Here is a 25,230-nt window from a genome sequence, read left to right as displayed (position 1 = left end):
TCATGTTGACTAAAATAACATGCTTTTAAAATGTGGTGACCCCTAGTCAGAAAAGTCCCAAACCATGACCTGTAAGGTCATGGTTAGCAGCCTGCCCATGGAAGTCACCATTGCACCACTTCAAATTATGAGCTTTAAAACACAGGCGAGGCAGCCTCGAAGACATCCTGAGGATGGGCAGTGCTCAACACAGTAGAGAAGCCGTGATCTACTACAGGTATTGTTAAACATGTATTGTTAAACAAGCAAACACGAGACATATATTATTAAAAGTCATCTTTAATAGAATTTAAAAATAGCTATTGCAAACTTTATTTGAAGAAAAATAAATCAATGACAATTTTCCAAAATCCTGTGAAACAGTCTAGTTCCTTAGCATTTGTTTTATTATTTGAAAAGACAGAAGCAATTTGCATAGCTGGCATGTTAGTTCACCTCTGTTTGCTCAAAACAGCTCATAAAAGCATTCTTTTTCTACCATTTCTGATTTGATCAAAAGTGGAAATGCGTATGATGATCCTAAACTAGATCAAAGTGTCTTATCTGACTACATCTCAAGGCAGCCAAGAATTTTAGTTCAAATCGCTTAAGGCCTGATATGGAAAAAGAAGAGATGCAATAGCCAGTAGGATAGCTAGTGTATAGTACATTACACCTGCTTATATGACACTTCCTTTGAGCCAGCGTTTCTTATATTTTCTTCCTCATATTAGTATCCCACCCAACCTAACAATACTAAAAACCACAACAAAAAAATCAATTCATAATATAACGTCATAAGATCTGAGCAAGGATGATGAAGCTTTTGGGTAACCACTAAGGAATACAGAAATAAAATGTATTATTTGAAATTAAAGAGAAATCTTAACACTGGAGTTCTGGTGACTCGAATGTAGCACATAAGTAATTAATGCTCATACACATCTGAAAATAATGAGCTATCCATTAGGAAAAATAATCACTGGATTGATCAATACTGTCAGACTTTATTGCATAGAATAGCATTAGTGCAATGGTATTTCCAAGTGGCACATAAAAATATAACAAACTGAGTAAGAAACAACACTGAAGTCAAATATTTTGCCATGGGGAAAAGGAGAATCTAAGAATAACTCAAAAGACCTGATCACATAACTGCTGTTATATTTTATGGATCAATTACTAGTCAGAACATCTAATTTCAGTATCTTCTATGTATTTAGAGGACTAAATACATAAAGATGGTTCACTGCATAAAGATTTATGGTAGAAGAAGAAAGGCTATAAGAGAAATATTATTGGCCATTAGAATTAAATCTGAATACTCTTTCTTAGTGTTTGAGATGATAGAAAAATTATGCCACTAGGCACCAGTTGCTTTCCAAACACAACCTTTCCTAAAAACCTAACTGTATGGTTTGAAAAACAGAACCTGACAAAACGTTGTTGGTTTGGGCACTTTGTGGAGATCTTGTATGTTATTAATTGCACATACATGGAGCCTATATAATGGCTATGTAGATACATATGCTTTCTACAGGAACCTGCTTAAACCAAATACTGTCAATATTCATACCAACTTGAACAACACATTTGGAGAAATATTGCTAGGATAGTATTTTGAAAACTGAATCAAAACAATTTTTTAATCTTAGGTTCAATTTTTTTCAACAGTGACTTTCAAGGCAAAAGAGAGGCACATAATGTTGGACGTTGGTTCTTCTGTTCCTCCTTCACCAGTCTGCCCAGTTCCCCCTTTATCACATGCCATCGATGTGCATAAGCCACAAGCTCCTGCTTGTGAAGTAAATGGGAGCATGGCAGTGCCATGCCGGGAACCAAACTAGCCATCGAGCTGGCTTGGCACGCAGACTCCAAGGTGCTGTAAACCCATTAGGCAGCATTCGTTCCCTGTTCTGTACAACAGCATTTGGTACAGAAGGTTTCTAGCTGACACACACAGAGAAACCTGTAGAGAAAACCTCGGCTAAGATCATGGATGACAGCAAAGGTAGAATCTGGGGAGGGAGATCCTTTAAAATGCATTATGTGTTTTTTTAAAACTCAATCCTAAATAAATGATAATTTCTTATTGATTTAATAGGATATTAATGGCTCTGCATTGACTATGTCCATTGACAGCATGTGGCTGAAAAGGGCATGGGAAGTACCGGTGCATACTCAAATTTCAAACAAAGAGCAACCACACAGAAATGTTCAGGAAATGCTACATGAAGACTCCATCACAAAATACCTTTTCCTGACCGCTGTTAAGCACCACACCTTAAAGTTCCTTAAAGACCTTGTTCCTAATAAAGATCTTTTGCTCAAAGATTTCCCAGTAACTGAGTGGGAGCATGGCCCCGCTAACATCGAAAACTGACTTTACAGAGCAATGGAAAAAATATATACGCTGAGCATTTGTGTAAAGGTTCCTATATTAATGATGAGGAAAACAAAAAAAGTCACTATGCCACATAATACTCCCTTTCCTCTGTTCCACTCACTACCAACACACAATACAAAATTTATCCTCTGCAACTCATTCAAAGCACTAGTCGCAACTGCAAAGTGACCAAAGGCATCAGTGTAGGAAACTTCAAGGCCACCTAGTGTAAACATTTGTTTGAAGTCATATGATGTACACTGTTCCTTTAAAATAGCTTAGTACAGAGGCAGGTTTGGATGTCTGTAATGATATGCCTGCTGTACAGAAAAAAGTAAAATAAAAGAGAATGTTTGTTCACTGACTCTGACAATTTCCATGACACGGTGCATTATGACTGATGCTTCTTAGTAGGGTGTGTAAGGCAGCCAAGAGTCATTTAAAAACATGTGTTGTTTGTCTCAAAAACAAATGTAAGGGAATACTAATAGAAGCTGCCCTGTCTGAAATTAGGCTGAGCAGTTTAAATCCATTTTTCTGGAGGATATTCAGGAAGCTGGGACTGCCTGCAAAATAAAACTAATTTATTCCTACTATCTACTGCAAAGGAGTAATTTATCTCCAGTACATCTTGTCTAGAAAATAAGCCTCTTTATCCTAACGTTAATCAGGTATCAGTGTCCCTCTTAGAAGCTCTACATATAGTAAAAACTGAAAGTATGTGAACTTTGGGTTCTTGAAATTATAGTAAATGGAGGCAAATGACATGTCAAGGCTGCTGTCCCCAAAGGCAAAAGAAGACCTGCTTTCATAGTTCACCCACAGCAAAACACATGCCAGTTCAGAGTGTGAATGTTTTCCAGATCTTACACTTGGCACAATTCCATCTGTGCTCCCATACATGGGTAAAGGATTTGAGAGGCAAAGATATATTTCAGTTTGTATCTTGGTTTCTATTAGCTCTGGACCCGTGTAACCACAGGCATGACTTACAGAGGGTCACATCCTGCTTCCTACTGACTAACTAGTGCTTTGAATTTCAATAAATAAGGTTTTACTTCATGTGGGTCAGAGAACAGCACGGGCACTCATGTTAAGGCACTAAGCAACTATTCAAGGGGCTAGATCCAAAGTACACCAAAGGCAAGTGAAAAGCATGAACTGACTACAAAGAACCAGGCCTAAGCTCTGCCAGAGAGACAGAACAGAACCCCAAGTTTGTGAAAAACATTTTAAACTCTAAACACAGCTAAAGAAAAACAAATAACTCCACCTAAACTAGTTTTGCAGTTAAAAACCTATACCTCGGTATTAGAAAGCACCCAGTTCAGGAAGTTCAGGCCTCTTCCCATGCTACCATGCACTAATTTCCTTTTTGAATGAAAGTATAGATGAGCATAAAATACAAAAATATACATTTTAAGCAGTAGCAAAATTTGAATTAAAATTAGAAATTGCTCAAGGAAAGTGACTGCCATATTATTACATGTGCACACATACACACTCCGTCTCAAAAAGATATGAAAGAAAGGGAATCAATAGCTTTAAAATTTCTAACTCTGATAGTTGGCATGACAGCTATTAACTTCATTTTAGTAACTAGGAACGTTATCAGCTTGGCTTCCTTATCAAAAAGAAGTAAGCATTAGATATTACCGGGAGTGTTCAAGAAGGATAAATCAGCTGCCAGACAGGGAAGACATTCATACGTTTCCTCACTCAGGAGGGAAGAGCTCCCACATTCATAGAGACCTGAAATGCTCCCCATGTGCAAAGAGCAGGTTTGGGTGTAAAAGTGCCTGCTGCTCTTCACTGTCCCTCTCCTCCATCCCACTGCAGCAAGGCACATAAGCATACAAGGATGTGCTTAAAGTTAAGCAAGCATGTCAATTGTTTTGCTGGACTGAAGGCATGTGCAGCCCACACCTCCTAAAAGTCTCTCCCACCAACCAACAAACAGGAGCTGCATGCACGATAGCATTCAGGGCCAAGCAGCTGACATGGCACAGAGAGCAGTAAACAGCTGTTTATAGGGTTATGCCCCTTAAATCGTTGACAAGATGACACTGCAAACGCAAGACATAAATGATGCCCCAGAGTGACATTTCTGGAAGACTTCCAAAAACCAGAAAAGAATCAAAGCAGTCTTCATCCTGCTGGCCATAAATATGCCAGTGGACACCAGCATTCTCACATGGAAAGAGAATTAGGTTTGTTTCTGAATAACCCTGGAAAAATGAAGTCTCAAACATAGACTCCATCTTTGATACATTTACAGTAAAAGCCTTTCAGAGTAAAATGCATGAGAACATCCTGAGGCCTTATTTTCAAACATGATTAGCTTATGAATTGGCAAAAAATCCACCTAGCTCCTCTGTAATGATAAAAAAAGACTGACAATTTTCTGGAGCGTTCAGCAGTTTGTGAATGCAGCACTTTTTGGCTCTTGGATCTGCTCTGAAGCCAGCTCCTTTTATTTTTCGTATTATTCCCCATGAGAGCATACAGCGAAATTCAATATTAATGTCAAGTGTCATGTCTGCAGAACAGAACAAAGCGAGCTCTGATACCAAGCTCCCAGTGCTCTGCTTACCAACACCCCAATGGAGAAGTAGATAGTGCTTCAGAAATGCACAGTAAACTAACATATGTCCCTAAAAAACAAGCACAATTGAAAGCTGGAGTGAAAAGGGAGTGGGAACATGGAGCTAGGTTTGTATTTTCTCAGACTGTTTTCTTGGTTAACTCTGTGCTTCTTCAGAAAATAACTTCAGTATGAAACTAACACTTGGAAAGTTTTTCCAGCAGACACTTAAAGAAGTTTTCTGGCACAGCCAGAAATTTACCATATGGGCCAGCCCAGCTCTCCCTGAACACAGCAGGAGTTTGGTCACTGTAATCACTAAAGACAGGCTGGTATCTGAACATAAAATTTTCTTTGGATAATTTATGGCAACCTTAGATGTGAAACATAATCTGTTTCCTTTTACAGCACCCAACTGCACAGCAAGTTTACATGAAGGACAAACAGCACACAGAACAAGGAGGCCCACGAAGAGTGCTGAAGCAAGGCTGGAGAACCGTCTCGGTGGCAAAGACTGCAATCGCTTTCACAGAAGTCGCAAGGGGTTATACTTTGCATTACTTCTGAATTGTAGCTTCTCACCGCTCTTCTCCCTGTTCAGAAAGGTTAGTTAACATTAGTTAATGAACTTCTGAGAAGTGACCAACAAATTAGCTTCTCAAAGAAAGCATTTTTAAAGGATGCACTAAACTCTGATACAGACCTCATCATACACTGCAAAATACTTCCCAGGTGGGTGTTTAAGCCTAGGCATTAATATTTGTTCTTCTCCCAAAACATCAAAACATTCTCAATATATTCAGGCAAATGCTTGGTGAAAGGCACGCTTTCACAGTCTCAATCTCAACTGTTAGCCCCAATCTGTTCAGAAACCTCAGTCAAACATTTTAAAAGGAATTTTGCCCCTACCTACACAGTAACACCCTCATGACAAAGGAATTGGGATGCTTTACCTGGCAGGTTACTGGCTATGACACTGAAGAGCTAGGTCTCTCACTGATACTTTCTCTCTCCCTATTATGGTTGTGAGTGGCAGCTTCCTGAATCTGGGACTGCCCACCTCACCTAGCTCCTGCTTCTGTATTTTGCTCCCCACTTTCCTGAAGGGTTGCTACAGAGCTGAGCAGACTAGAAGCCTAGAAAGCCATATTCATTTCAAAAACATCAATGCATGGTAATTGCCCACAGAACAAGCTTTTACAAAGTTTCATGCCCATAGTGGGTTTTATAGTTTGAAGGTTTTCATTCCAACTAGGGATACTGCAATTTCTTTTTTTATTAGTAGTATTTTTTAACTGAAATTATATTCAGTTTCCTTTCCAGCCTCAAGATATTAAAAAAAATAAAAATAAAAGATGTATCTTTACGGGGCATAATGCTTACCCAACAGTGACACCCAACTAGCTCTGAACAAAGTCAGATAAGAGAAGCAGCACGGTCATTTGAATGTGCTAAATAGCTCTGTATATTAACCCTGGCAGATCTCCTTGCTAGCACTGCTATATTGGCATCCAACCCAGTTCTTATACCTATACCGGTTGTAATATCTGCCACACAGACATAACTTTTTTGATAAATGCCAGAGCATGAGGGATCCTTAGACATCTCCTAGTTCTGAATATGACATGAATCTGACTGTCACCATCACATAAAATATACACTTGCAGCTTGGGTCACCAACTATGAGAATGATGGAAAATAACAGATTAAAATAAAAGCACGTTCCTCTATTATATAGGAAGGAGTTCTCTCAGAACTCAGAATCATGGCATATGTATATATGTTGACCAATAATATGTCTATGCTACGTAGTAATAGGAGTGGCGTCTTGTAAAATAATATTTGAAGCAATCTTTTTTCTTAAAGTTAAAGCCTTCTATTACAGCACTGATTACATCATATAAATTTTAGCCCTTAAGGATATTAATTCAAGTCTTTAAATTAATATTGATTTATTAATTGAGTGAGGATTTTTAGACACTAAATGTATTGTAACAGAATAGAAGTATTTACACATGTGCATTTATATGTGACTTTTTTATACACATATTCATTAGCCTATCTAACAGGATTCTTACAAAAGACTAGGTCCTGAGCTCTTCTCCTAGTCACTGAAGCATGTGGAAATTCATTTTGGCCATAGATTCTAAGTGTTATGTGTTTATCTCAAATAAAAATTACTCTAATTCGTTAAGCCACTAGGACTTAAAGCATGCTCTAAGTTAATGAACAGTTTAGTTGCATCTGCTAATTTCCTATTTTAGTTTAAACTTCTGTGATTGAACAAACATCTCAGCCTACATAGAATAAATGTAATCTTCATCTAGCTAAAGCAGTACACATCATAGCGTATTTGGTTGTCTTCTGTCTTGTGCTAAAACAAACCAACGTGAAGAAAATTGCTTATACAGCTTTTTTATGACTTATCTCAATCCAAGCCCAAATTAATAATGTTTCAGCTGGCTAAATCTTCTCCAGCAGCTTGTAATCTTCCTTTGCTTTTCATTTTGCCCAAGAGTTTTGTACATTGTTGCCTTTCTCTAAAACACACTCTATACAAAAAAAAAAAAACCTTTGAAACTGTTTTTCCCATGTACATCTTTTTTACATAACTATAGAAATCAAAAACTGGCATTTTCTCCAGTGAAGGACTCTTAGTTTAAACAAGAAACAGATGAAAAAGCTACTTGAAAGATAATCATTAACTTGGGAAGTGAACCACACTGAAGTTCCTGCTTCATTTTGGTAGTTTTGGGAACACATTGGGCCAGACTGAAGCCAATTTATACCAGCTGACAATTAAGTTATGACAATTCACACCAGCTGAGGAACCAACCCATCAGGGCAGTAAACATGTATATGGAAAAACACTACTATTTGTTAGAAAATTTGGCATGTCAATGTCCAAAAAGGCTGCAGTTCAATGAAAAAAGTAAACTTCAATGCGATATGGCTTTCTCTTCACTAAAATTTGTCCTATTTCTGCAAAAATAAACTTTCTTTTAAACTTCTGAATCACTAAGATCCATTTGGAATGACTGACACTTACTAGGTTCATAGTAATCCACTATAGTCACTGAAGCATCTTGGATATTTGCCACTTTGAAGTCTCTCACAGCCGGAATATCCACACAAACCTGTGTTTCATTTAGCTAGAAAAACAGAAGAGAAACATCCTGAAAACCTTGGTGATGGTGGTTTCATGGAAGAGGTAAGGACTTCTAGCTCAGTGGTAACCCCCTTCATTTCTAAAGACTTGGAGTCAGGATGCATAAAGATGCTTATCTCATTTGTAGTCATTTTGGCCAAATTACAGACTTCTTGAAATGTCTGCCTTCTTATATATGATTTTTAAGAGTCTTAATCTAGAAACCCCTTGCAAGTATAACTGAGTTGTACCTACCCAATCAGTCTCACTATAAAACAGTGGAACTATTAATTCAATGTGAATACCAGATGTTGACTTCCCCAAAGAATACAATCATAATGTCTTTCCAAATTTAAACCAAACAATGGCGGCAGAGTCAAGATTAACATCTCTACAAACACATTTCTTTGTTATTTTCAACTTACAGAGTCTAAGTATAGGTTGACTTTTCCATTGTCCTTTTCCATCTTCTTAACTGTATTGTCTAATGGAATGAAATCTGGTGACACAGAGAAACCACTGAGTAAGCCAACCTCCATGAGGACCATACCACTACTGGGAGCTGTGCCAGAACCCAAGTACCTTTTCAAAACACAGAGACAAAGAAACTTTTAGTAGAAATACAGTAGTCCACTCTCCAAAGAAATTGTTTAATCATTAAATCCCAACTATGGAAGCAATAATGCTTAAGAATACTTAAGAAACAAATGGAACAAAATGCCGACAAGACGATTTCTAATGATAAAGAGATAATAATTGATTTCTCTGTTATTCTGCCTGATAATTTCAACCACATATGCAAAAGCAGGTTTAGCATCGAGAAAACTGCAGTACATAAATCACGAGAGACTACACTGACACCACTAGGAGCTTTCCATTGGCATCTATAAGTGCAGGTTTACATCACAAATATGCAGGAAATACTGCAATTAAACACATGTTTCAAAAGAAGTAATTAAGAAACCACTGTAGGAACGCTTGAACTGAAATATACATATTTCCTCTTACGGATGCATTGCTTTGCTTTTATTCATTTTTGGAGGGTGAGGTAAAGGTATACACCAAAAAAGTCTCCCAAACCTTTTCATATTTCCTTCATAGAGATTGATGGCTCCATTAATGAAGTCATCATCAGATTATTTCTCAAAGCTCCAGTTTTAAAATGCATAGCCATGTTATTCATCCAGTTTTGGAAAAAGATTTAATAAGTTGAGTTCCTTCTTTTTTCCTAAATAATGCTCATTATTACATCTTCTTCCAATATGAGAATCAGATGCTGGACTAAAAAGCTTTGCTCTGTTGAGCAAGCCTTACATACTATAGTGCACAACAGAACTATCAAAATATATTTATGGTGTTCTGTGTTACAAGTGATACTTAAATGACCTGCAAAAGATTGTATTGCTTTAAATAAAGTAGGTGGCAGAAGAGGTTTCCCCCTCCCTGGCATGGAGGGTAAATGATTATTGTTATAATAGAATAGAAGTGTCTCCAATCCTCATTTTGAAGGCCTGACAGTAGTTGAAAGTAATTGGATAAAACTGTGTCTTTGTAGAGCTGAATGGTTTAAAAAAAGGGAAGACTTGCTTTCAAAGCAATGCTGTTAAGCCTGGCAGCATGGCTAATTGAACACAGATATGTCTTTGAAAGAAATACAGCATAACTGCTGACTTCAGTTGGCTCATGAGATTAGAAACAAATGAAACCATCTGTTAGATGATGTGCTGTGCCAAAGTAGCTGCTATTGAAAACAAATAACTGAATTGGAACTGGATGTAATTATTTCTGCATAATTACCAATATGAGGGGAGGAAAATACCCAAGCTGTCTAGCCAGCCTGGGAGGCTACCAAAATACCAACAGGTAACCAAACCAGCTTGGAATTGTCAAGAAGTGAATAAGATATATCCCTAGAAGTTATGAGGATCTGGCTCTCTTAACAAGAAGAGAGACAGCCCTGGGGGTGGCTCCTGGTATCATCTCTTCAACTCCATGGTCCACTAAAAAAGAAACAAAATCACCATGCAAGAAGAATGACCAATAAGAGAAAGAAAGAAGACCTGAAACTTGTACCTGAAGAGAACTGAGAACGTTTTGAGTTGAATTTTGTTTCAGCTCTTCAGCAATATGAGATCTGTGTGAGACCCTCTCATAGATGATGCAAAGAGGAGAAAACAACACCAAGCTACTGTAGGCAGAAAGTATAAACAAGAGAGTGAGTAGAACAAGCAGCAATCAGATTCCCATGCCTAGAAATGGTATGGGGGCAACAAGTCCGACCAGAGGAGAAACTGGCAGCCTGGGTAACTGCCTCCGAGACAGTGCGTTAGCTCCTCTAACCAAGAATCAGTTCAATTTGAATGAGACATTATCTGCTCCAGTGTCATAAATGATACCCAGTTGAGATGACCATGGCCAATCACCATCAAGCTGGTTGAAAAAGGTGGAATATTCTGTAGATTAGAGAAAGAAAAAAATTGCAAAGCTGCAGCCTCCATTACCTGACTATGCATACCCACAGCTAGCTAAACTGGTTGAGATTTCAGCAGTCTTTCTGTATGTGCCTACTTTGGTTTCTCTACCAGAAAGCCACATCATGCTGTAAAGATTGTAAGTAGACCAACTTTAAACTAATTCAGGAATTTAATATAGATAATGCATATATTATACACAATATATAGGGGAAAAAAGAAGAGGATTACTAGTCTATCAAGCCAAGCAACCAGAGACGAAGTCTCAGCCTAAAGAACAGAAACACAGACTTACTAGAACTTACAACAGTGTGCTTTCCATGATAAGAGTTGGTGGATCTTAATGTTCCAAATATTCTCCTGGGGCAGTTTTATAATGCCCAAATGATCTTCCCCTATCTTTTGAACACTTTGCAATTAAAACATCATCATCCTAGAGCCTTCCCAGAGAGATGAGCCCTTCCCGTCTGTATTCCTGAGCCAAAGGTCTTAGCTAGAAAATCAGAATGCTCAGCCAAGACTTATCCCAGACCCATCATGTAAGCCCTTTACATGTCAGGAGTTTGTGCTAGACTTTAGAAAGCCGTTGACACTTCATAGAAAACTTTAAAAGAGAAAAAGCCCATTCTATTTCAAGAGCTCTCGTGTATTCTAGTGTTCCTGCCCACCATCTGTATCACTGAATTGGTTACCAGAAACACATAAAAACAGGGCTCTGGCTTTGTGCCTGCTGGCTATTTCCCAAATTAAATCAATCCTCTCTCTACTGAAATCATATTCATTATAGCTGATTATTTGTATGATGGTGTCACCTAGAGGCTCCATCTCCAGTCACAGCTCCCTTGTGGTAGGCAGATCATAAAAATAGTTCTAGGCATACAGTGTTTAAAGTTTAAATAAATAACAAAAAGAGGATGTGGAGGAAAGGAATGCAAGAGTAATCATGGTGGATCAGGTGGTACTTTGCAAATCTTGCATTTACAAGGAACCCATTATAAAGTCACAAGAAGAAAACAGTGTTTCTAGAGGAAGTATTCACAAACAGATGAAATCCTAAAATACAAAGAATGTAGTCATCCCAACATCCTTGTAGATAATAAAATATAGAAGATAAAAAACATAAATATATAGAGAGATACAATGTGCTATAGAGTTTTCTGTGAAATATGCAGTGCTTTTTAACTACAATAAGAAGTGCATACTGAAGAAACTGCCAGAGAACAAACATCTTCATATATTTCTTTTAAATACATGTATAAACACTTTCACAGCAAGTAAAAATGAGGCAGCAAAGCAGTCAAGAAACAACTTGGTTTAATGACTGGCTGGCCTAGGAATATGCAGTATGACTGTTCAATGTCACCTGTTCTCATCTGATCCAAATCCTATCCAGGTAACATCTGGTGGCTATTCTGTGGTCTCTGAGATGATGCTTCAGCAGTCACAGCTCAGTTCTTAGTAGGTGTTTACTGAACAAGGAACATCATCCCAGATGCATACCCTCCACCCACCTTATTCAGCAGAAAGAATGGAATTAGACTGGCCAGAAAACTCATCACCTCTTTCAACTCTAGAATGATGCTTACATTATATTATATTACCAAATTCATAACTATAAGACATATTGGTAAATGAAAGACCACAAAGATACTTGCACAATAAGACAAAACCCCAGCTGCATTTATCATTATGTAAACATGGATTTTGACTCCTGCCAAAATTGTTCCGAGCAAAGTTTATTAATAGAGATGACCAAAGAATGATTACTTCTATTTCACCGTGTTTTCAGCACTTCAGAACTTCCTACTTCCTTCTCTTTTTACAAAAAAAAGAAGTATCTACTTCTAGATCAAAAGCAAAGCATTCTGTTCATGAAAGGTAAGAGTAATGGGCAGTTGTCACAGTCTCTTACTAGAAGTTAGAATGTGGAAGACATTGGTTTGATTTTTAAGTCTGTCCACAGTTCTCCATATAGCTAGGAAGCACTTGCACCAAAGAAGCCTTTGAGCTTTTTCTTGTATTTCACACAAACTCTTCCATATACCTCTAACATTTAGGGTGCCACTATCTTTATGCATATGAGTAAAAAAATATGACCTGGCCTGCAACAATTTTGCACAAAAGATCTATCACTCTATTTATTGACTTATGAATTGCTTCTTAGTTTAACTACTGCCATTTTTACAAAGTAATTCTTTTATTGTCTTTAGTTATACGTTTCTATCCCATACATTAGTAAATCCATACAAACAAATGGATGATTTAGCTCATTTTAAATAATTTAAAAGCTGTACGGACAAAGAGGTGTACGAGATGCTGCAATTGAATTACCTACCTTGTGCACACATTCAAGGTCAAATGGTTTTTATCATCTTTGTCATCCTTTACATCAACATTCAAGTCAAAGGCTTCTTGTTTTCGGACAGATCTGAGCCTCTGATCAGTGTGTTTTATGTTGTAAATAACATTGAGCTGTGGATTGCAAGTAGAGACATTAGATGACATATGTAAGGCAAATCTGTGTGGTTAAAACACTATGTTTGTAACAGTATAACGCCAGAGAAGTGCTCACATGAGACAGGATACGTGGCCTTGTATCTGACAGTTGCACACATGAGATTCATAGGAATTCTCTGAAAGAAATATCCTTTCTGAACACTTTGTAATGCAGCAGAACCAATGCAATTAGCAGGACACAATGGAGGCAAACACAAGGGAGCCCTAGGACAACCAGCAATTTTCTTCCTAGTTGCTCTCTGCTGGTTTATAATGTGTGCAGCTACTTCCTGACAGCGTGAAATGGGATGAATAAAGGCAAACTTCAGAGACTGACACCCACTGGGTTAAAAGAGCCAGGCTGTATATGAAAGCAGAGCAAGAGCAAATACACAGCGTATGTACAGAATTTGTCTTCAGTCTTCATGTCATAGCATTCATACACTCAAAATAGATGAGGAATAGCATGTTACTCCAAGCTCAGAACAACAGTTTTCTTGCAGTTAAGTAAGTAGTTTCACCATCTGGTTCATCTGTGCAAAGACAAAGCTACAGTCTTCAGCCTGCCTCAAGGACAAAGCTCTTTCTGCTCAGTAACTGCCAAGCTCTGCTAAGTGAGCCAAGTAAGGAAGTATGACAGGATGTCCAACGGCGGACAGTAATATTCATACAAAATAAACTCATCTGTTAGGCGCTGTTTGAAAAGTTTCCAATTATTCTAGTGCAGACGGTATAAGATGCTTGAAACAGTGGTAGAAGAGTGGTAAAACCAGAAGCCCTTAGAAGATGTCTGAATAATTAGGAGATAGCCTGATTATCTCAATATCCTACAAAATTACCAATGCCATCAGCCAAGCAGAAATGCTGGAGCTGGAACTGAGCAACTAATGAGTACTCTCAAGTTATCAGCCATGACGGAAAATTCTGCAGTAAAAAACCAGGCTGTACTGCCTACAGAATTGAACTTGATGATGTAAATAAACAGCTGAATCATTACCTGCAGTGTTTCTTTAAAACTGCCTTGGTACCAGACTGGAGAATGACAAATGCGACAGCAATTTTTAAAAGAGTACTAGGGGTCTAGAGAACTGTGGATATCAAGTAAACTCGGTATCTGTACCAGAAAACATGGTCGAAACTATAATAAAGAGTCAAATTAGTGGACAAATGAGTAAATATGACATGTTGGATAACAGGCTGTTGCTATAAACCTACCAGCTACCTGAATCAAATGAAAAAACGTGGACAATGGAGCTCTGTCTAGTATAAGCTACCTGGATGGCACATTGGCATGTAGCTGGTTAGGAAGATTGCTAGCCAAAGGTACCAGAACAAAAGAAGCTGCCAAGGGGTAAAGGGCTGGTAAAAGACAGGAACAGAGGGTAGGAATCAATGTTCATACATGAAAGGACTGGAGTCCTAAAGGAATCTGTGCTGGGTGACCACCATTAAACATATCCATACATGATGTAGAAAACAGGGTGAATCCTGATGAGATAAAGTTTGCTGATTATACTAATTTAGTTGAGGTAGCAAAGACTAGGATTACTGCCAAGAGTTGCAGAATGAAAGAATTTTTATGTACATAATAATGGGGTTTGAACTGATTACCACCAGATCTGTTTACCATTTAAGAAATGGTAAAATAGATGAAAATTCAGCCATAAACAGGTAAGTTGAAAGAAGGACACAGTAAAGGTCTACAGAATAATGACCTGCATTGGAAAGATGAATAGGAAACAGTTTTTCATGCAATGCAAGATTAAATTGTGGAATTCCTTCCCACAAGATGCTGCAGATACTAAACTGTGCAAGCATTCAAGGGCAAAATAGACAACTTCATGGAATCAAAATTTTCTAAGCCCACAGAAACTATCTCCAGCCGAAGGTCTCGAATAATACATGGTAAGAGGTGGAAGACAGTCAGGTAATATATTATATGTATTTATCTTCCTATACGCTCTCCTGAGCATCTGCCTCTGGCTGTTGTGGAAAACAGAACACTGGGCTAGACCAAGCTTTGCCCTTACCCAACACAGTCCCTTTTATGCCTTCTCTCCAAATACAAGAACTGGGGGAGCAGATTCAAGAGGAGAAAGAGGTAGTGCTTCTTCATGCAATACACCACTACCTGCAGAACTACTTGCCGCAAGAAGCTGTGGTTGTTAAAAGCTTAGAAATATTTAAAAGGTTACACACTTATGGAAGAAAAAAAATCTGTAAAGGAAATATCTACCAAGCCAGAGAGAGCACAAAGAGATGACCTGTGGATTGGGAAGGCCCTGCATTGCAAATTGGTGAGGGGCAAGAGTGAGATATCACTTCATGTTTGCCCTGTTCTAGTAGCCTTAATTGGTCACCCTCTCTCTACTGGCCACTATGGGATACAGGATAATGAACTGTATCAGTTGTCCCAGCACATCTGCTCTAGCATACTCCTGTACTTATACACAATAAAAGACACCAAAAATGAAATTTAACTTTGAGAAAGCATTCTAAGGTGCTTCAGACTGATTAACAACCAATGTGGTGTTGATGGTAACTGCAGCATCCCTTTGCTGTGGCACAAACGGGACACCACCTCTGCCAGAGGACAAGAGAATGGGTTGTTGACTCAGCACTTCAGTGTGATGAATCAGAAAGCTCAGATTCTAGAATAACAAAATCAAATACAAGAAACTAAGAAAATATTTAGTATCAAAGAATAGTTGACATTATTTGGCAAAATAGTGATTTTCACCAACAACAGAACAGTAAGTTTGCATACAGTTTTCACATACAAACTAATAATCATTATCCATTCCCTTAGCCATCAAGATAAAACACATGGCAGGGCAGGGGGGGATCTTCTTCTTTGATTTTGGTAGAAAAATAATCAGAAAGTGGCTCAAATAACTCCCCTTAAAAGACCCCAACATGCACTTTGCTTGGCTAAGAAAAAGAGAATGAAGACTGCTTCTGGAAAATCATAGTCCCCTTGCAACAATTTCTGGCAGCAAATGGAAAACTGTCAGACCAAATGTAAAGGTATGACGGGGTTGTCCAAGTTATAGGTTAGCAAGTCAGTTATAGGCTAGTAAGACTGCAAAGAGAGGAGTCTTTAATTTCTGATTTTTGCTTCTGCTGCTACATGTCTCACTCCCTGATATGAAAGTTATGCTCTTTCTTTCAATCTACATACACATGATTCCTGTTGCCCTGCCCTGCATTGCTGAATTTAGCATGCTGTATGAGAACAGAGCCAATTCTGTACAGGCGCTCAGGACAACCATGGTGCAACAGTGAAGATTTATCCTGTACAACTGCTCTGCAGGAGAAGGCAATACCAAGGATGAAGCCAATCTAGAAAGCCTGCCAGTTAAAGGCACGCAGAAAGTTTGGTAAAGACAAGCTGGCGGTGCCTCAACGATCTGTCATCACAGAAACAAAGCTGGTTTAACTTTTGCCAGAAAAAGCTAATGAATGGGAATTTACTGCCAATGCAGGATGTCTGAAGCCACATACTGAACAGGTCAATCAGCTAGTATTTTCATGGAATAAGTTATTGCTGTTACGGTCTGACTTTCCTTTCCTGATTTCTCATGACAATGAAGGAAAAATCTTTTTCACAACGCAGAGTTTAATTAAAGCTTCCTTCTTTATACACTCTTACTTTGGGGACAGAAGGCTATTAGAAACTAGCATTAAATCAACAAAACAAGCACCTGCATTTCTTCTTAACCCTTTTCAGAAGCAGCTGCCATAGCTAAAGACAGAACTTGTCCAGTCTTGTCATACTGCAACCAGTTCTGGTGAGAGGCCCAGGAAGAGAAAACTAAAAGCTAATCTGCATGAGAGAGATGCTTGTAACAGTATCTGACCCGATCAACTGCACTACGTTTCAAAAAAACATGCCCCATTCATAATGCCCTAATCAATGCCTCTATCCCTCTCCATTTTGTTCTTCAACTAGCAGCACAAATGTGCTTGACTGAGGGCATGAATTCAATGAAATCATCTCCAATATTTTTCTGTCCCTTTTTGACTACTTAGTATCCACTCAAACTGTAATGGAGAAATATGTGTGCATTTCACAGTGTACCTTTTTCGGTACCATCACACTGAATAACATTCAGTCCCTTACCTAAGTTTAGTGAAACTACTCTGAGTGGAAAAAACAATCAGTATGTTTCAGTAACAAGTAACAGGTGATTCTCAGTTTTTTCCTCACTCCCTCTCTACACATGACCAGGAGATGAAGATGATCTTGTTTACCTATCCACTTTGCCCATACCCATCCCCCTTGAGCCTGCCCACCTTCCCCTCATTGCTAGCCCTGGATTTCAGTGGCATTCTCCTTCCTTCCAGAAGGCATGGGCCACACCAAATTTTTGAGGCATTTGCCAAGCCCAGTTCACAGTGGTTCCAGACAGCAGAGGTGTTTATTCCAAGACTTTCAGCAGGCCACCTAAGGAAGATTGCTTCTTCAACTCCTTTCTCTAGAGCGTGCCTTTCATACACCCTAACCCTACAATTATCCTCTCCTTCCTCTTGCAGAGTCAGTGTCTTAGGTTATCCATAGTACATACCCACATAATGAAGGGATGAGCTAGGTGACTTTGTTGACAGTAGGACCACAAAGCTACAAGTAAATGTGCTTTTGCAATTATACTATCCAAAATAAATACATTTTATGAGATCCTGCAGGGTCAAGAGTGAATGCACTGCCAACCCGCACACACAGACAGTGAGATTTCACAAAAAAATAAGGGTTTTTTTTCTAAGAATCCATTCTGTTGGGAAAGCAGCCTTTTCCATTAATGGACCGAGTCTCGTGTTTTGTGATATTTAAATGAATTACTGTTTTGACATGCTACATTTGGCCAGAAAGTCAAATCCCAGAACAGTGAATCTCACCACTGTACTTTGGCGGGCCTAAGACAATGAAACCCAGCTGAAGAAATGTGATAGCAATGTCATATGCTATCTGATTTATTAAATGCAACCCAGATCTAGCTTGTATCTGGGAAAAAGAGAAATCTAATTCAAATGGCATCAGTGCTCTTTCTGTTAGAATACCAGACCTGCCAAAGGAAGCAGAAGGAAAGAATTGATCCCAGTAAAGAAAAGGTTTTGGAGAAGCTACTCCAGTGTGTTAAGTACAATATTTTGAATCAAGTCACAGCATTTCTGACTCAAAGCTGAGGGAAAAAAGGCAACAGCACGGGGACCTAAATGAAGAAGGTAACCTGGTGTTGGTTCCTGAACACGTTATTTGGTAGCACATTTGCATGTTCATATAACAAACCAGGAAGGAGCCCTCTAACCACGGAGTCAACTACTGGCTGTTCTGGGTGGAAGACTTCTGCTCAGTCTTCACCAGACATGCTGGTTTGGATGTGAAATTTTCCTGCTGGCAAAAATGTAATTGGAACCAATGTGCTTCCACAAAAGGCATTCATTTCAACAAATCAGCGTCTTCCAGCAAGAAACAATTTGCTGAAAAGTTTTTGATCAGCTTGCCTGACAAATTAGTTGACTTAATATCAGGGAGTATTTCTCAACAATGATTAAGGTTAAGTAGTCTTAACTGTTTGGAACCCCTGTTTGTTACATTCCACATACACACACACTGAAACCACAGATGTGTGAATGCAGTCCTGCTGAGATGTTCATTCCTATCTTGGCCTGCAGGTCTGAATCTAAATTATCCTCTGAAATTTTTGAACTTCACTGTAAACTTCATTTGCACTTCTGGGAATTAATAAAACGGGTCATGATTTATGGCACTGTGGGTTTTGCAGACTGGTGGTGAATGAATGAGGTGTATCTCTAGCTGCTGTTCACTGCTGATAGGCAGCTGTGAAGGTTTCCTTGTAAAGGTCTTTTATCCAAAAGCATATTTACCAACCATCACCATGCCTTTTTGTTTCAGAGATGCATAAGAACACTGAAGTGAAGGTCAGGTTGCAAGGAACTTGAGATGGAATCTGACCTGGCATAAAACTTCGAGACCATTAAAGGCAGCCTAAGTTCAGTTTTCCCAAGTACAACTAGAAGGAGTCTAGTAGGAACTCTCTCTGGTTTTGCGATACACTCAGCAATTATGAGTTTATCTGTATACTTCCAATAAAATGAGTCTCTCATGTTCAGAGACTTATATTTCTCTATTATCCGTAGCTTTTCAAAGGTCTTCTCTTTCACCTGTGTGGTTCTAAGTCACTATCATGGACAGGACGGGAGGGAAGCAGGGAAGAGAGAACCATTAGTGGCCACATCAAATCAGATCCAATGCTGTCTTCTTCTCATATGATATTTCTCATAGGGTTAGGGAAAATCTTGGAGGTGGAATTTCTTCAGAACATAATCTCTGTTATGGGGGAAGAGCAAGCAGCTGAAAAGCATAAAAAAGCTATTTACAGTTTGCTAGTTCTAAATACAGTATGCACTGATCCCAGCTTTATTTGTTAAATATAAGTAAAGATGTTTGAATTTATACTACCAAAACACACTCTTCCACAGGACAGGCAGAGAGGGGATCACTATACCTCCTTCCACTCTTTGCCATGCCCCCACTTTTGGCTGATGCTAAGCATGTATTACTGTTGGCAGTTTGCAGGATCCTTTGACTCTGTCTTTCATGCTATTTCAGAACAGTGTAAAAATTGCTGGAGAACCTGGCCGTAATACTCTTTTATTTTTAGCTTTTGCACTATTGTTGTATTCTACTTCAATAAAAGGAAAATAACTCTAATAACTAGCAGTGTAATCTTGTTCCGTACAGATCTGTGCCTTACCATGGTTTACCACAGGTTCCTGATGAGGCAGGTCCACATGCTCTTTTTACTCTGACCTTTCTGCCTGCCAATGAACCACTGCAGTCCTTTGTCTTGCAAATGGGACACTGCATTTCTGTGGGAGGACAGGGCTGCTTTGATATGGCTCTGGCCCACGGAAGTGCCCCAAAACTGCCAATCATCCAACAGTACTTAAAAGGCCAGGCCATCAGACATAAACAATCACATGAATATGTCATTCACACAATATTTGGTTCACAGCATTCTTCAATTAGTAAAGTGCCTTGGTACTGACTTAAGACATTTCAAAAGATTGTTCTTATTAACATGTTTTATAAAGCTTCCAAAATATACCTTCCTTATAGGGAGCATATCTTTAGCAAGAATAACTGCATTGCATACCTGAAAGACAGCAAATCCTGTTCCCTCCGCTGCCACCGTAATTGTCATTGGTTGTGCAGGGGCAATCTGAAAGAAAGATGAGTAAACCAGTATTTTCAAAGTACTTTCAGTCAGCAGACTTTACAAAAGTATTCCTCGCTTTCTACAGTACCTCCTTGGTCTGAAGCAGAAAACGGTTTTGAGTATCAATTGAGAATGTTTCTGGCATTTTCAAAGAAGGTGCTGTCACTGTTACATCCATTTCTGTTTTGCTTGCAGTAGTGAGAGTTGCGAATAGACTCAAGGCTTGCAGAGCCACCACCGTGTCCTGTTAAGAGAAACAAATCCTGCTGTATTAAACAGAAGCAGCCTGCGCTGTGAACTACCTGTCTACAGGCCATGCCTTGGGGAGCTCACAGTCCCTGCATTGTCCCATTTGTTGATTATGCCAGAGTCCTCAAGCAGCCACTTCCACATCTCCATTGGGATTCCACTGGCATGAAGGATCCCAGCACAGAAGAGGAATGGTAACACAGGACAACACGTTAGCTACTGTGACATGCAATGGAGAATGAGGTGGGAGCCAGCTAAGGAAGTTTTCCTCTTGTGCAAGGTATGAGGAAGACCTGACACGCCGGTAGTCACAACAGTCAGAACCACACACCATGCAGACAGTGAAGAGAAAGCCAATGAGAAAAGTCATGCTACTGCTGCTTTCTAGATTTATTTAGTAACTGTGCATTAAATATCCAGTACTGCACAGGAGCTATTCAGGGTACCTTGATCACCAAAGCAAAAGCTATAGGTCTGAAAAACTATTAACATTTATTAAAAAAAAAACCTGAAATGAGGTTTTATCAGAACCCCAGCAACAATTTCAAATAGGCTCAGCCCAGTTTTTATACTCTATATTTGATCAAAAGGTTTTGTGCAATTGTTTAACCATTGCAGAATATGCTTGTAAACACAGTATCATATACGTATCCAAAATTCTCTTTTGTTTATCTTTGTGTATGATTGCAGGCTTAGCTCTCCAGGTTTTGAGCACAAGAGGCAGTTATTGAACATCTGGTCCAGCACAGTTTAGTGAATGAGAATTTTAACATCCATTATTTTCTGGAAAAACATACAGTAATCAATTATACGTCTCTAATGCTTCTCAGGGATTTTTGCTGTTCGTTTAGTTCATTTTGCACCTATTTTTAAACAGCGACAGTGAAGGAATTGGCCTTGCAGGCTCAGCATACAGAGGTGCTTTATTCATTCTTAGGTCATGTCTAGTAACAAAATTCTAACATAACAGAACCTCATTAACTACAACATGGTGACTGTGCCATACCTTAAGCTACCAGCATGTGCTGCTCATTCACTCTAAATTATTAGAAACCACTCTCCTTCCCATGCCACGTCCTTGTCTGAGATGACCTGCTTCACTGATTAAAATCCCAAAAGATCAGCTGAATAGCAACAGTGCCAAAGTTGCTGGTACGCTGAAGCACTACGTCTGGGATCCCAACTCCAGTGCTTAATGTGGTGTGATAGAATAGATGTAACTAATGGGCTACAGGAAGATTTAATAGTCTGGAGTAAGTGGCAGACTTTTTCAGTGGGAGGCCAATATTTACCCTGAAAGAGTCTCTTCGATTACTCTTTTGCAGAAGGCAGTGGCAAAGCATCTGAATGACTCTGCCCTTACTCAGACTACTCGTATGTCAGTTTCTGATGAAGATCTACAGCTTGGAAGCCCAAACTTACAAAACTTCTTTCACACTGAAGTGAATGAAACTACAGCGACCTATCACGTCTATATACCTGATCTATCTCATAGACTTGAAGAGCTACAAGATTTTGTTGGAGAATCTGATTTTAAACATCTGAAAGCAGAAATATGCCTGCCCTCACCTAAGTTGTGGAAACTGAGGAATACCTTGAAGCACCTTTTCCAAGTCCTTACAATTACATTTCTTACATTTACATTTCTCACCCTAAATTGAGACAGAGTTCAAGATGGCTAGAAATGTTATCTGCCATTGCTGAAGGTGACTTCAGAGCTCTTCCACATTTGAGAGGCTCAAATGACTCTCAGAAACACAGGTGAAAAACAAGGGGGCAAAGAACGACTTACAGAGAAGATAAACATGCCCCAGGGCATGCTCTAAAGCAGAAGGCATACCCAACGCTTTTCACCCAGAAACATTCACAGCTGAAGCACGAGGTGCACAGCTCAGTATGACAATGCTGCGTTTAATACACAACCTGAAAAGTTAGGGAGTACGGTCTCAACCCAGACTCATAGGCCCCTCTTGCCCAGCAACACGGGCTTTGCAGAATTTGCTACTCTTCCCTACCATTTAAATCTACATTTATATATATGCTATTTTTTGTATGGATTGTTTGCCTGTGTATATGAGATATGTACATTTCACATTCAAACATTAAAAGCATTATAAATCAAAATATACTGGTTGCAAATTCATAGTAAGCTATACCACGTATACAAACTGCAGTGAGTTATCATAACCTCACTTACAAAACACCACACATGCAACTGATTACTTGCCTCCTTATTGTTTAACAATATATTAAGTTTCTAATGTAATAAACATGGAAGGAAACACTCCAAACTTTTTTTTTTTTAAGTAATCTTAGAAGTTAACAAAAAGTATGGGGTCATTTCCACAAATTAAAAAAGGCATCTAGAGAGACATTGGAGTAATTTTGAAATCAAAATAGTTTAGACTATGGAAGAACAAAAGGATTAAATTCATTTCTCAACTTCACCCTCAGGGTAAACGGTGCACTGCTGGATTTTCAAACTTTCAAGTAAAAATGGTTTCTGGAGAACAGAGAAAAACTTTTTCAACTCATTTAGTGCTTCAATCAGCCTCTTCAAATAATAAGCAAGAATTAGTACATTAGAAAAATAGTAGAACCTCAGGGGAACCAGGCTGGTTCTTAATTTGCATTTTATTTAGTAGAACTAATTTCTCTCAGATTAATATCAACAAACATTTGAAAATAAAGAAGGATAGCCTGTACAGCTTGGTACCAAGCAGTATGATGAAATGTGACATTTTACTGTGACCAGCATTTATAGTTAATTTAAAAAGCTAGTTTAAATTAATGCAATCCAAAGTACTATATAAATTTTCCAGATGCCAGCACAGCTTACAAGATGTGGTTTCAATAACATGGAAACCTCCTGGAGATAATGTAGATCTTCCAAATTTCATGGCCCATCAAAAATCTACGTAATAATGAGGACAAAGTACATTAGTAAGACCAACTGCCAACAGAGGGACTAGGTTATGCTGTTTCTCTAAAACCTACTCCCCTTTCTTATCTTAGTTAATAACCTTTCAGGAGTTTGAGGACCGACATATGGGAAGAATAGAAAGAGGTTTCTCTCCTTGGAAAGAAAGTAAGCACAGATATTTATCACACTTGCTTGGAAAATCTGATTAATTATTTTTCCATGGGCATCACTTCTTCTTCTTAATTTAAGATCTTTTGTTATTAATATTGTATATAATCAAGGTGACCCTCTAATTCTGTTTTTTATTCTACTTGCCAAAATACTAAAACTGGTAGTCCAGGTTTAAGATGCCAATATCACAAAGAATGCAAGCCTGCACATAACCAAGGCTGTTACAGCAAAACAAAATTCAGTAATTGTTATGTAAAAAACAAATGGTCCCTTTTTTCTTTTTCTTTTTCTTTTTCTTTTTAAATATACAGTGCTCATTTAGAAAGTATAACAAAGCCCCTTGAGACAAGATATTACCTGAGTAGATGAAAATCCCCCAAGGTGATTTCTTTGCTGACTTAACCATTTCATAATAGGGATCCCCTCTGCTAATCTGTCTTGATGAAAGTGTGAGAGCAGAGCATATGCTGCAAGTTCAATATCGATAGACCGTGGCTGCCATGAATCAGAAATTTCAGAAGCAGGTGTTATCCAGAAACAAAATTCACCTGCAAAAGGAATCAATAATAACCTCAGATCCACAGACTGAAGTCTTTGGACTTCTGGGAAAGACTTAAGGGAAACATCCTAATTAACGCTTACGTATGGGATCTAGCAAGGTTCTTTAAAATTGTGTTAATGTTTAGGCGTATGTCCCATAAAGGACTGACTTAAGCACTTCCTGAGCCATGATACAAAAACAGCTGGAGTCCAAATAGTCACTCCCATTGATTTAGTGAACTTTACCCTGATCCGTTTGTTGTCAGCCTCAAGTGCTCACATAAAGGAGCCCTTGTGAAAAGGCCACCTTGTTGCTGGGGTGCTCCTTTCTCTTCAGGACTACAGAAGGCACCTCAGGCAGCATAGCTGGTCACCAGGCTCATTCTTGAGTGAAGCCTTCCAAAAATGTGACTTCCTTCCTTCCCAAAAGTGACCGTGCAAAAGGCCTAACTCAGTAAACACAGAGCGACACCCAAGAGACTCCATTTCTAGGCTAGAACATGAATTCTTTTGGATTTTTCAAGAGGACAGTTACTATTCTGAACCAAAAACTTGCATTTCTTATAGTCCATAATGGCCTGTTCTTCCCCCAGAACAGGGAACAAAATTCAGTCGTGCTGAACTCGGAAGAGGTTAAACATGATGAGATGATGGGTCCCTACAGAAAATGCAACACAGCTCTGTATTGTCTTACAGAAAGTCCAGTCCTTCAACTCTTCATTCCGGTACTGATTTTCACTAAATACCCACACACACCTTCCTGATCTATCTGAACTACTTTGGAATAGCTAACCCCATCCATCCCTCTTTAACCAGGCTGATCTTACAAGTGCACATAATAACATGGAAAAACTGACAAGTAATATTCTTCAACAGCACCATGGTACTCCCATCAGGAACATGGTAATTGAGACTGAAAGGCCTAGCTTTGTTGTGAATTTTCATTCATTTATGGACACTTTTCATTAAGGCTGTCTTGGAAGTTCTTAACTTATTCTCTATATCACACTCAAAACAGATTTGAATTCAGAAGCAGGATTCT

At 38.7% G+C, this 25,230-nt stretch overlaps 1 protein-coding gene across 1 annotated transcript in view; it reads right to left on the bottom strand.

Moving 5' to 3' along the window:
- Positions 1-262: 262 nt before the first annotated feature.
- Positions 263-25,230, bottom strand: part of CD109 (CD109 molecule) — an 83,916-nt gene continuing 58,948 nt past the window's right edge. The window contains exons 27-33 of the mRNA XM_075498196.1: positions 24,006-24,196; positions 20,394-20,549; positions 20,243-20,308; positions 12,904-13,040; positions 8,523-8,679; positions 7,999-8,101; positions 263-5,542 (exon numbers count right to left, since the gene is read on the bottom strand). Coding sequence (XP_075354311.1) covers positions 5,352-5,542; positions 7,999-8,101; positions 8,523-8,679; positions 12,904-13,040; positions 20,243-20,308; positions 20,394-20,549; positions 24,006-24,196 — 1,001 coding nt within the window. The 3' untranslated portion in view covers positions 263-5,351. The remainder of the gene's footprint in view (positions 5,543-7,998; positions 8,102-8,522; positions 8,680-12,903; positions 13,041-20,242; positions 20,309-20,393; positions 20,550-24,005; positions 24,197-25,230) is intronic.

This window comes from Mycteria americana, chromosome 3 (assembly GCF_035582795.1).
Source record: "Mycteria americana isolate JAX WOST 10 ecotype Jacksonville Zoo and Gardens chromosome 3, USCA_MyAme_1.0, whole genome shotgun sequence".
Classification (NCBI taxonomy): domain Eukaryota; kingdom Metazoa; phylum Chordata; class Aves; order Ciconiiformes; family Ciconiidae; genus Mycteria; species Mycteria americana.
Note: the sequence above shows the minus strand (reverse complement) of the source record. Positions and strands in the feature narration are given on the sequence as shown.